General features: G+C 34.4%; 1 protein-coding gene across 2 annotated transcripts in view; it reads right to left on the reverse strand.

Moving 5' to 3' along the window:
* Positions 1-2,315: 2,315 nt before the first annotated feature.
* Positions 2,316-13,843, reverse strand: part of PHIP (PHIP subunit of CUL4-Ring ligase complex) — a gene marked incomplete at its 5' end in the record, with an annotated part of 157,081 nt that continues 145,553 nt past the window's right edge. Inside the window, 4 exon segments of one of the 2 annotated variants that reach the window (XM_014585861.2) lie at positions 2,316-5,891; positions 11,429-11,626; positions 12,696-12,955; positions 13,411-13,574. In XM_014585861.2, the coding sequence (XP_014441347.1) occupies positions 5,254-5,891; positions 11,429-11,626; positions 12,696-12,955; positions 13,411-13,574 (1,260 nt within the window). 2 annotated transcript variants of the gene reach the window in all.

Raw genomic sequence — 13,843 nt, forward strand, 5'->3', positions numbered from 1 at the left:
CTAACATTTCACTAAATAGGGCATTAGGAAACGCTAATGAGTCATTTACATAATGACTTCTGCCATATAACCATTTTAGTAAGGTTCCAGTTGAAATTATTTATATATATGATGAGTGCTTTGTATGTCAAACACACGTACACAAAGGCAAATAATAAAGAAATCAATGAGACACTACAAAATAGCTTAGAAAAACAAGTTTTCTATTTATTTAAAAATAAGTTTGTAGTTACTACATTGCAGGGACAGGAATTCTTACACATACATTCTAGTTTGTATAAAACGATTCAAAGAATTATGCATCAAAACTAACATAGAAAGTGTCCACATAACAGTAAAGAAAGTTCCAATCCATATGTACAAAAAAAGAAAGGGCACTGCTATTCTGGTGTGAGACTGCTGTTTATAACATGATACTCCAGGTCCAGAAGGAGGAAAAAAAAAAAACCAACGAAAATCTCAATAAAGCTAAATAATTAATTTTTTTAAAAACTCTGTTACTTATTACATACAACAGATTTGCTTGTGTTTAACATTGCTTTCTGTACAAAATAAGCATAACTTTAATTTGAAAACATGTCAGTTTCAACTTTAACCCTCTAGGTCAGTTACTTTTCAAAAATTGAGCTACATTCTACACATGTCTAAACATCCTGTGACAGGATTTAACAGTTTTCTAAAAGATCTTTTTAGTAAGTCCCCTGTCTTTCTTGCAGTTTTAATATGGTCCAAAAATGTAACTTTGTATTTTGTCTCATTTTGTAGTCTATCATTGTGATAAATCAACATGCACAATCTTAAAAGTAACCAGCAAATGTGTGCATCTGCCTTACATGCGTGTGTACTATATACCACTTCAACCTGTTTTTCTTAGCTCCTTGAGTGTAGGAACTCAATCACACGCTATTTGGTTTGTGCCATATAAGGTTAATTTCCTGATAACTTTATCTGCATTAAGAAAGTATTTCAATTCAGAGCTATCAAAACTAAAAGTAATTATTTTTACAGCTCAGATTTTCTATTCATTGTTTTACTGCAGTGTGTACACAGTTTACCTTGGAGCGCCTAAAGTGGTACTTACAATCTATTGACTCATTTTGACCTTTTCTTGAGTACCGTACATAGCTCAGAATGACTTCTTTTGGAGTGCTTCGTTAAGAATAAAAACAGTTTCTTAGTAAATGTATTATTCATTTTAGTTCAAATCACTTGGAAATTAGGAGATTTTAGGGGAAGGGTAGGGTATTTAAGTGAAGAAAGGTATATTTTTCCAACTTTAATAGGAAAATAAATTTTACCTAAATATAACTAATCCACTGTTTAACCAGTTATGTTTAAATTATTTTTAGGCTAATAAGCGTCATTAACAGAAAATTAAAGTACTTCCCCTATTATTACTTATAAACCTATGTATCTCCTACATAGAGTATTTATAGCCCTTTTATCACACAAGTATCTTGGTCCTTCCAACCTACTCAAATAGACTTCAGGTGAAGAAAGACATTCATTTCTAGCTATTTTCATTAGCTAGAAAACAGAAAATCAAAACTGTCTTCAGCTGATATTTGAGAGCACAATATAGGTATATAAGTATAAAATGGAATGTCAGAATTAAAGTAAACACTGTTAACTGGAAAAACTAATTTACATTACATTACAAATCATTTTTTAAAGTAAGCACTAACATTACACAAGAATGTTATTTGAATATATTTGTTAAAATGTCTTATTAATCTACTGCACTGCAGGTAAGGGACAGTTCTAAAGGTCAACATACATGCTGCAAGAGGATCTTTTCTCTGATCACTGTGTCTTGAGAAATTCATTTCAATTAATATTAAAAGCAGTCAATGCCCTATCTTGGATATGACCTAATCAAGCTTAAGAATATTTTATAGTTTTTTCTAGTTATAGTTAAGGACAAAGATAGTTTTGTAATAATGCCACCAAATAGTCTTTAAAATTTGTAGTGAAGCTCTGCAAAAAAAATTTAAATAAATAAAAAGGAAATAAGGCCAATGAATCTTTAGTTCATAAATATAGAGAAAATAATCCAGTGCTCTAAGAGTAGATCGAAAAGGATAAAATATTAAGATGCTAATTCCTGGGACCAGCAGCCAGCATAATGACTATGTCGCTGGACTCACACATAGTCGACCATGGTTCGAGTCCCAGACCTGGTGGCTTAAACTCACACTGGGCGCATGTGCATGCGTGCCCAAGATCCCAAGAGGAGAATGGAGAAGGGACTGCGGCATGGCCATCCCCCTGGGGGGTGATTTCTCACCTTCTGTCTCTCTGTCTTTCTGGTGAATGCACACACCCTATAGCAAAAACCTCTCAAAAAAAAAAAAAAAAAAAAAAAGAGGCTAATATCTATTGCCCATGGTTATGAAACTATAATTAGATTGAATGTTTAAACTGCTCACTTGCGGTATTTAAATTGTAAGATTTGTCTAGGACTTGAGAAAGTTGGAGCAGAGGATGAGAACGTTCAGGTTGGAGAGTCCATGCATAAATTGATTTATATTTTTCATGCATGTACTAAGTTACATTTCTGAAACTTTCAATAAATTTGAGATTTTTTTTTTGCTAACCTAAGACAACTTCCAGCATTTCCTTCTGCCTTATCAACAGTACAGAAGGTAGTGTGACTGTCTCAAACAAAACAAAAATATGCTGATGACTTAAATTACTTTTGCAACATATAGAAGCTAAATTATAAAAACATAAAATGTGAATGTACTTGGTAGTTATTAACATATTTTTAAGTGTTTCAATTACAAAAATCTGATCAAAGTAATTTTGCTTTACTAAGAAACCAGTGTCTAATAACGTCAAAATAAAGTCATAAATGTAACAGTATCTTAGAACAGGAATGCAGTAAAGATGGCAAACATTAATTTATTTGCTCAAGAGTTGGAATTAATCCATACACCATACTAGAGGTATATTCCACTCTTAAGACTGTCGCTCTTCCTTTTTCTGTACACACCTTTAAACTATACAACTTTTTTTTGACAAAAATGGATTTTACAGTCTATTTCTAACATAATGCAGATAACATCAGGAAATTACATATTTTAAACAGATTGCTTTCAAAAGCAACTAATTACCTTAATGACTTATATTTCAAGCATACACACTATTATTTTCAATAATGATGTAACTGAAAGACTCATTTTACTATTCAACCAAGCCATCCATTTCTGCATTATTGTTTACTGAATTTTAATAATATTGTTAAATATACTTATTAGAAAAAATATACCAAAAAAACCTGAAAATTTTGAAATTATTTTTTAACTGCAAAATCACAGCAATCCAGTCAAGATCTGGAAAATGGTTTACTTAATTTCACAGGAGAATTTCTATACAAATTTATAGTTACAAATGATCTTAAAAAGTCCAAATGCATCACTTTTCATTCTTCTTCAAGACAGATAATGACAGCTAACATTTATTCTTATTGGAAGTAAAGAAATTATGTAATGTATTTTGCCAAGGTTCAATTAAAGACTTTATTTTTTCTACATCAGGGTCATGCTGATACATATTTTCCCCATCTTCACTTTTTAAAAATGTAGTATCTGAAAATTTTGGTTACATTTTTGTACCATACCAGTCCTCAGAAAATACTACATTCTTTAAACTTTTTTTTAAAAAAAAGGACACTAATTTTTAAACAATAGAAATGGTATTTATGTTGGTTTTTAAGGTATAAAATAACTAACTGTACCATAAACAAATAAATAACTGCTTTCCTTTTCCATAGCAGTACATATAGCAATACATTCTCCTAAGTCATATAGTTATCATTTACAATAGACAACTTAATTTTACTAATGATGCAAAAAATAATAGAATACAAGGCACAATCATTAAATGGAGTTTTTCTTTAGGGTGTATATTGACATACCAGCGTGATAAGGATACCGTAAAAAGTGCAGAAAAAACACAATGTGCAATGAGACCACTGTATAAAACATGATTGCATAAAAAGTGATTTGGCCTAGTTTAACCTTTAATAATTGAAAATAACCAATCTTCCCCTTAAAATTAAACTATAAAGTATGACATTTTAAAATTATTTTTATTCTACCACTATCTAAAAAAATCCTGAAAAAAGAATTTACCTGGGTAATAGTATATAAGTATGTGTTTGTATATATATTTAATTATACCCATTTATCAATATATACACATACACACACAGACACATTTCTTTGTTAAGTCATTTTGCCTATTAGATATGTCTAAGGTTTAGAAACGACATTAATCCAGATCAACAAGTAAACATCAAATCCCATAACCTTTCTCCTGTATTTTCCTTGAATCCTTTAACCACTTAAACATTTTCTCTAAGACATCTCTGTCAAAGGACCCACCAGTGCATTATTTTCTACTATTAGTACCAAAAAAGATATATCTCAGCATAACTCTTTAATAATTTGCTCTTTAGAATATATAGCCTTTCCAATATTGAAAAGCGTATGCTGTCCTGACAGTCAAAAACAGGCTTTCCACTGCACTGATTCTCAGTCTTTGGCACAATAAACAGAGATTGAGTGATTGATATAAGAATCAAGGTCTGAAAAATTAGACAGTCAAATATTTTCCAATGTGGATATGTTTCCTTTTTATAAGTACATTTTTTCTTAAGTTTGGCAGAAATGGAATAAAGCAAAAGCCTCCTCTAGATACTTTGTAGATGAACATTCTATAAGTAAAATTAAACTTTTTAGGTTATCAAATGGTGAGAATTTTATATTCAGACAAAACACTTTTCTGAATTTCCTGCTACTGTTTAACATCGGTCTTCCTAGGGGCGTGACTTCTGTCATCAATAGAAATGTACCTTGCTTGGTCAAAAATAATTCATTTTAGCATGAAATGCTCCATCACTAGGAATATTAGGCTCCTTATGAAGTGTAGCAGAACTGTCTTTTCCGTATTAAATCAGGAATTCATTGTAGGTCCTCAATTTCTTGTTTCAAACAGTAAATGAAATGAATGTGGAAATGCATAACCTACCTAAGGGCAATAAATAGCAAACATTTAAAATATATATGTATATATTTATATATATATATTCATTTAAAGAAGTGAAGTGACTGTAAGTCTGTTTTTTTGCAAACCAAATCACAACATTCCGCAATCCACCATAGCAGCAAGGAAGCAGAAGTCTTAGTTCTACTTATTCCTTAACTGTACCTGCTTTTTAGATTTTGAAGTAAAATATTTTGGTACAAGTTACCAACCAATTAAATTAGCTTTTGCTTTTTCAGTCAACTTTCGAACTCGTCCTCTACTAGAAGTTCCAAAAGTCAAAGAGGTGTCTTCAAATAACAGCTGCCTCTGCTCCTCTTCAGAGTCATCCTCATTATAGAAAGCTGTCCTTCGACCTTGGTTTCTAGTTCTCATGTGGGGTTCAGAGCCTTTGAGTTCTTCAAACTCTTCTTCCTCATCTATAGGATCATCGGTCTTTTTTCGGTTACTTCTCCTTAGCACTTTAACATTTGCAGGAACTATGAGATCTGAATCTAGTTTTTGTGTCTTTATCTTCCTTTTGGGCTTTCTGCCTCCACGACTCTTCTTCTGCAATAAATCATCCTTTACAATATTAGTTTCAGAAAGAAAATTGCATGTTGAAGAAGGAACCACTTCATCTCTGAGAGGATGCAGATTATTTTGTTCCAGCTCTTCTGGCTTTGTATACTGCAGCTTTTTGGGCTTTCTACCCCTTTTTTTGTGTGTAACTTCACCACTATTGATATTAACTTCTACCTTAGGTTTCCTTCCAGGTCCCCTCTTCACAAGTTTTGAAGGCTGTCCTCCATGGCCATTTACTTGAATGGTTCCCGGTACAAGAGCATTGTTCTTACAATCTCCTAAAAGGGAACAACAGCACACTTAATATGTGATACTGCTTTTTCATTTGATCTTCTAACTAGACAATAAGGACACTGCTATACTTACATATAATGACATAATCCAATTTTTTAAAACTAAAATAATAAGAATTGAGTAAAAGCTAACAGTTAAATATTTTCTAATTAAAACTAACAGAGAAAGACTCTTAATAAAGTTGTCAATGCCCTTATGAGAGAAGTGAAGCTCAGAGCAAACAATGTGTTTAAATTAATATCATACTTGACAACAGCTGGGAGCAGCAAAGGTTTTGTACTCCTAATTCCTTTAAAGTATGAGAACATTGTTTTTGCTACAGAAAATTACTATTTGTAGAGTTTATCAATAACAAAACATTTAACTTTTGAATGAGTTAAATATAGAGTTTTTCTGTATTCCTACTCAATAAAGGGGAAAAAATAAAAAATGTGTAAAATTCATGATCTTTTAACCTATTACTCTTGAATAAATAAGCAAGAATGAAATCTTTCTGATTTTCATTAATTTATCAATGAGATACAAAGGAATAAATGATAAGACTGGAGTAATTCTAAGTCTTAGATCTCTACTTGAACATGATAACAGTAACTTCTCTGTATCAGAGAATAGTTTATAGTTTTAAGTATTTCCCAACATTCCCGGGAAGGTACAAATGATTTCTCCTCTATATTGACCTACACTATTGACTTAGGTACACTGGCTGGAATAATTTCTACCGGAATTCTTTGTAACATGCTTTTGACATTCCTCATCTATCCTATAAACAAGAATAGAAAATAAGTCACACCTGGTCACAAACCACGTTCTTGAAACTGTCTAACTAGGCTTTTTAAAAAAAAAAAACAACTTAATGACAGCTTTTCTTCACAGGCCTTCTGAACAATGATAGTTCCCTATGTAACTAAACAGCAAATGACTGATTATAATCATAAGGAATACTGACTACATCTATCAATCAAAATCACTACCTGTGCCACCATTATCATGATTAAAATCCCATTTTAGGGCCAGCTCTGTGATCTGGCGGTAAAGTTGTTAGATCCCACATGGCTGACCTTGTGGTTTGAGTCTCAGAACTGATGGACTGAGAAACACACTAGGCACATGTGCAGGTGTGCCCAAAATCCTGACGGAAGGAAAAGATGGAGGAGGAGGGATTAGTGTGACCATTATTCATGGGGGGTGGGAAACAGGGGGGCTTTCTCTTCCTGTCTCTCTCTAGAAAGCACACACACTCGCAAGTAAAGCAAACAAACTCCCATTTAAAAAAAGTCTATAACAGAAACTATGTATATGCTTCATACAAAAATAAGAGCAATGCTGGGATAAAATTCTAAGTCACAGTACTATCAGTAAATCCCTTTTTCCCTCTGAAGTTATGAAAATTTTTGTTTGGCTATATGGGTGATTTCCAATTGAGTATTTTAAAGAAAATCTATAGAGAGATGGAAACTGCTTTCAAAGAGAATGCTTATGTTTTTGGTCACAGGTTTGACTTATGCTTTGTAAATACTAAGAAGTAAGTGGTTAAAGAGATTCGCCAAAGGTCGGAGCCAAGAGCAGAGGGAAAAAGTGAAGCTCTGATTTCCAGAGCCAAACTATATAAATAATTTCTTTTACATTGTGGTTCTATAACTGTGTGAGTATAGGGATGAGCAGCAACAGGGTAAGTGGAAAAATGTAAATGTGCGCAAAGTAGTTCGGTATCTTCTACCAAGTGATTACATTTAAACTGCTAAGGATTCTCTCCTTTCTGCTTTACATTAAAACTATACACAAGGGTTCTAAATATGGTACCCAGTCCATGTACCCAGTATACATTGGCTTCAAAGACTCTTTAATTCTCTTGAAATGGTCCAAAATTTTGTATATGCCTATGTGCATTTTTCTGAGAAAATAACTACAGGCTTTATCTATTAATCTAAAAAGATTAAGGACGAATGCAGCTTTCTTAAAAAGGAATCCAGCAGTTAAAAAAAAAATAACCACCTGTGTAATAAAGATAGCTACTATCAAGTGGCTACTGAGGATCTAAAAAAGTAGCTATGTGATTGAGGAAATAAGTTTCTCATCAAATTTCAATGTAAATACTGAATTAGTATACATTTTAAAATAGTAACTACATATTGAAAGAATATTTTGAACATAATGGGATAAAATATATTACTAAAACTAAATTTACCTAAAAAATGACAACTAGAAAATTATAAATTACATTATTTTACTTCCATTGGACATTGGTCTGGAATCTAATAATTAACGTAGGGGCTCATATGTAATATATCATTAATTATTAGGAATACTCAAAATTAAAAATCAGAGTCCATTCACTTCCTTGGTTGATTTCTTTAGGATTCAAGTGACAGAAACGACTATTATCATATTCAAATATTTAGAAAGGAAACAGATACTAAAATACAAAGCACTCAAATACCAGGTCATTTGCTTATTTATATAAACACTTACTATCCACTATATACCAAGTACAGGTAATTAAAATTTAATAAATGCGGGAGACCAAACTCTTCTGGCAATAGAAACATGTAAAAAAGAATAATTCCACATTATAAGTACACAATAGGTAATGAACGGTGTGCTCTGGGAACAAACACAAGAACCTGCTTGGTTCTGTCTAAAGCAGAGGTCCCCTGTCCCTGGGCCACAGACCATTACCAGTTGTGGCCATCAGAAACCTGGCCACACAGGAGAAAATGAGTGTCAGGCGAGCAAACGAAGCTTTATCTGTATTTACAGACATTCCCCATTTCTCACATTAAGATCTGAGCTCTGCCTCTGCCTCCTGTCAAATCAATGGCGGTCATTAGATTATAATAGGAGCTCCCAGATGGGACCTTCTAGTTGTAGGAACAAGCTCAACTGATTTTGCATTATGGTGAGTTATATAATTCTATGTTATACATTACTAGAAGTAAGGTGCACAGTAAATGTAATGTGTTTGAATCATCCCCAAACCATCACCTCACTTGCCCATCCATGAAAAAACTGTCTTCTGTGAAACTGGGCCCTGGTGCCCAAAAAGCTGGGATCACTTGTTTAAAGAATCCAAAAAGACTTCTTGGAGAAGACAATATTTTGAATGAGACATTAAAAGTAAAACACAACCATTAAACTAGGAAGAAAGAAAAAAGACATTCCAAACAAGGGAGAAAAGGACAAAGATATACAGGCACTTGCAAGTGGCTACAAGAAAAGAAGGTAAGGACATCTGAAAAATTAGGTGCTGAAAACTCTGAATACGTCCTCTGAAAATTCAGGTGTTTGCCATTGTTACAGGATTGTGAGGATGAAAATCTGACCTAGTTATGGTGCTTAAAGGTGAGGCTTTGGGGAAGAGATTAGTGATTGGGGTGGTTAGGATATTACTGAGTCTTGGTGGGATTAAAAGGAGAGGAAATGAGGCAAGCAGAGAAACTGCATAGAACGCAGACCATGTTCTTTTGCCCTCCACCGTGACTTTTTTTTCCCCTTAGGTTTTTGTCATAGGGCGTGTGTGTGTGCTCTCTCCCAGATAGAGAGGGAAAATGAAAAATCACTCTTTCGAGGGGCATGGCCGTGTTGCAATCTCTTCTCCATTATATTCTAAATGTTTTGAGCATGCACACAACTGTTTTAAGCCACTGGGTCTGTGACTCAAATCATAGCCAGCCATATGGGAATCCGGTGCCGTAACCACCATGCCACTTGCTGGCCCCAACATGAGCTGATTTTAACACTACGTGTGTGTGCATGCACTTACAAAATGATCAGAAAGATTACTTTGGCTTCGATGTAGAAGATGGACTAGATGAAGTGAGGACTGAGGCAGGAACACCAGATAGGCAGCTAAGAAAATAGTCTGAGCAGGACCGCAGTTAGCGTAATGGCTATGTCACTGCACTCCCATGAAGTCAACTGTGGTTCGAGTCCCGGACCCATTGACTTAAACTGACGCTGGGTGCATGTGCGTGTGTACCAAGATCCCGAGAGGAGAATGGATTGTGGCGTGGCCATCTCCCCTGGGGGGGTGATTTCTCGCTTTCTGTCTCTTGTCTTTCTAGCAAGCGCACATGCCCTATGGCAAAAACTTCTGGGGGGGTGGGGGGAAGACAATAGCCTGAGCAAGAAATTACGTAGGCCCAACTTAAAAGCCACTGAAGTGAGAATAAAGAAAAAGAGAATGGATGTAAGAGATATTATGAAGCAGAAACAACCAAAGCTAAAATCTGCTGAATAGATTTGATGCCTCCCTGACTTTATATAAGGGGGTAGATCCCAATGCCATTAAACAAAATGAGGAGATGTTAGTAGAGAAATTAAATTCTGAGTGAGATTTCTGGGGAGAATAATTAAAGAATAAATGCCTTAGATATACTTTGGAAGTCCTGATGCAAGAATGCTTACCACTGAACTGAGCTGTCTACTGACAAGAAATCATATTGTTTTAACATATCATATGGGTTATTTTATTAGTTACTTTCTTTTATTTTAAACATAGAGTCTTTACAATGAAAATATGCAGCTGAAAAAACTTGGAAAGCATAACTTTAAGAGATCAACAGTTATGCACAGTCCCATTCACGTTGGCATGGCTTGTAGGGTGCCACTTCTTAATATTGGAGTCACAGGGGAAAGCCTTGGGTTTGGATTCTAGGTCTACCTGAACATACCAGGTGTGTCCACAATCTTGACTGGCTGAAAGGCTGAAGGGCAAGGGTGGATAGCTAGTATGGTGAGACCTTGTTAGGTGTGCTGGTCTCTTTCTCTCATGAAGCAAATACACTTTTAAAAAATGTTATATGCAGGGGCCTGCAGCTGGTGTGGTGGTAAGGCACTGGACTCCCACATGGCTGACTGTGGTTCAAGTCTCGGACACAGAGGCTTGAAACTCACACCAGGTAAGAGTGCATATGCGCATAAAATCCTCAGAGAAGAAGGGACTGTGGTGTGACCACACCTTCTGGGATACTAGATTCTCTCATGGCTGACCACAGTTCGAGTCCTGGACGTGACAGCTTGTTCTCTCACTTTCTCTCTGTCTATCTCTGTCTTTCTCTAGTGAGCCCATGGGCCCAATAGCAACTTGTAAAAGCAAATAATAATAATAAATAAAACAATTCCTTTAAATAAATTAATTAAAACAAAAATAATATATTTCCCAAGTTTTTGTACTAATGAAGTTAGAAACTAATTTACAACATTAAAAGTCTTTAATTCTAGGATTTGTTTTTATTTCCATATAGCAAGCTTTTCTTATTTTTTAAAAAACTTAATGACAACAACTTGCTTCTGACACAAAGCTGCAAATCAAAGGATGTCTCAATAAATCTATCAATTACTAGGACATTGGAAAAGTCATGATGCATTTTTGCATAGAAAAATACCTCTTGACTTTTCAGATGACCTAATATTACAGACTGTATAACTTTCACATAGGCAACTATAAATGCTAACTATAACAAAACCCATCACTTCTAACAAGAATGTACTGTATCTTGAAAGATATAAATAATTATCTTACCTTGTTCAATGACAGCTGATGACTTAGAAAGAGTGGATACCTTTGAGAGTACAGAAGACTTCATTTTCCGTTTGACTGGCTTTTCTTTTTCCATGTTTTCTTTTGCAGAATTATTCCTGGTGCCATGACTGAAATTGGATTGGCCAGGACTTGGAAGAGTATTCAAAGCTTTGGAATGTTTCACGGAATTCTCCAGTACTAAAACACATACACAAAATATTAAAAGCTAGTAGTTGTTAACTTAAAAATAAGCAAGAAGGTTTGGACTGCTTCTACCTGAATGGCTTGAATTAACTATGAGGACAAAATCTTGATGACACTTAAAGCGTTTTTTGGAAAATCTGCCTTTTTAACAGGAAAAAAAATGCATACCCAACTAGAAAATTTTAACGGTTTCAGCATTTTTAGACACTGTCTAGTCATTTTAAGAATATGAAGACAAATTTTTGCAAACAGTAAACAAGTCTGGATACTATTCATAAATTCAGGCAGTTTATATCAGAGTTGCCCCTCTTTCCCCCATAGGGTGTGTGCACTCCCTGGAAGGAGAAAGAGAGAGAGAGAGAGATTGAGATAGAAGGGGAAGTGAGATATCAACTCCCAGGGGAGATGGCTATGCTGCAATCCCTTCTTCATTCTCCTTTTGGGATCCTGGGCATACACATACAAGCACAAGAGTGTTTCTTAAGCCACTAGGTCTGGGACTTGCAGTATGACCAGACATGTAAGATCTGGCCACCCTAGCCACCATGCCACTAGCCAGACCAAGAGTTAGCATTTTTAAGCATTATTTCATACCAATACTACAAAACCTCAATTTTCCTTTTCTTATTAAGACCAAAATTTTCTTTATGAAACAATAAAGAAGTAAAATAGTGTCTGCTGTAAATTACTAAAACCCAATATATTTAATTGAGCAAAGTAAAAACTTTAAAAAAAAAATACATATTTTCAATGTAGAAAATGCAACTGGGACCAGCAGTTGGTATAATGGCTATATCGCTGGACTCCCATGTAGTTGACTGTGGTTTGAATCCAAGACTCAGTGGCTTAAACTCAAGCCAGGCGTGTGTGCGTGCGTGCCCAAGAACCCGAGAGGAGAATGGAGAAGGGATTGCGGCGTGGCTATCCCCCCTGGGGGGTGATTTCTCGCTTTTCTGTCTCTTTGTCTCTCACTGCCTTTCTGGCGAGCACACGCCCTATAGCAAAAACCTCTTGAAAAAAAGAAACAAAAAAAAAAAAGAAAGAAAATGCAACTGAGTCTTACTTGTTTTAGCTGGCAATGCAGATGTATTAGCTTTTGAAATGAAAGTCTTTGCAGCTGATGAAGTAGATGGTTGCTCAGTGATAACTGGATCTAAAACCACTCGGTTGCTTCTAGTTCGAACCACAGAACTGGATTCAGTTTTACCATTTATCTGAGCAATATTGTGCCTCAATGGTATTGATCGTGTAGGTGTAGAGAATGGAGAGGTAGAGATTTCTGATTTTAGCTGTGGCTTTAGGATTCTCTTTTTCCTTTCAGGGCTGTAAATAAAATAACCTTATTAGTCATTCTTATAACTCTATGGATAAGTATAACATAGTTTTATAATATTTTGGGATTCAATATTTGTACTATTATGAAATATGTTAAAATATGAGATTTGTAGTGGATTTCATATGGTTGTGAGCCTTTGAGAAGTGAATATTTAGTGAAGGATTGCTGTAAATGCTACAGTTATATGACAGAAAGCATGATGCCATCACTATCCTAAAAATGCTTTTTTACTGTATAGATTTAGCAGTTTGAATTTAAGCACTTACACTAGTATAGCTTTAGTTAAAAGATTAAAAATCCTCCACATCATAGGAACTTGCATGTCAAATATATCATTCTGCAATATAGGGAATAGTAAAGGAAGTATTAAAAAACACCAAGTTCTATCATTTAGATGACAAAGTTACAGCTCATTTAATGCTACTTAAAAAAAACTAAATACCTTGATGCAGCACTACTGGAAACAGAGCTGCTTCTGTTTCTTTTCTTCCTTCTTTTAGTTATAGTATTTCTTTTATGAAAACGAAGAGCAGACTTATAATCTGATAAAACTGAACTAATGTGTTCTTCAAAGAAAGCAGATAGGCGCAAACTCATACTGTAAATCTATGGAAAGGAAAAAAAAAACAAAATAAAACAGTGTTGAGATATTCCTCAATGAAAAATGTCTTTCACTAAATATTGTCATTTAATTTTTTTTAGTAAAATTTTTTTAGTATTTAAATACTGCTTTTGACATATCTTTCTCAATCTTTTTGATGAGATTAAACTACAGAACTTTAATAATAAATAATTTTTGTGCTTAGATTAGGAATTTTCCATGCTTTGAGAGTCTTGAAGAAAAGTCCTACTCTGAACTCAGATGACTCATACAG

Source organism: Tupaia chinensis, unplaced genomic scaffold, assembly GCF_000334495.1.
Source record: "Tupaia chinensis unplaced genomic scaffold, TupChi_1.0 Scaffold000097_1, whole genome shotgun sequence".
NCBI classification, from domain to species: Eukaryota; Metazoa; Chordata; class Mammalia; order Scandentia; family Tupaiidae; genus Tupaia; species Tupaia belangeri.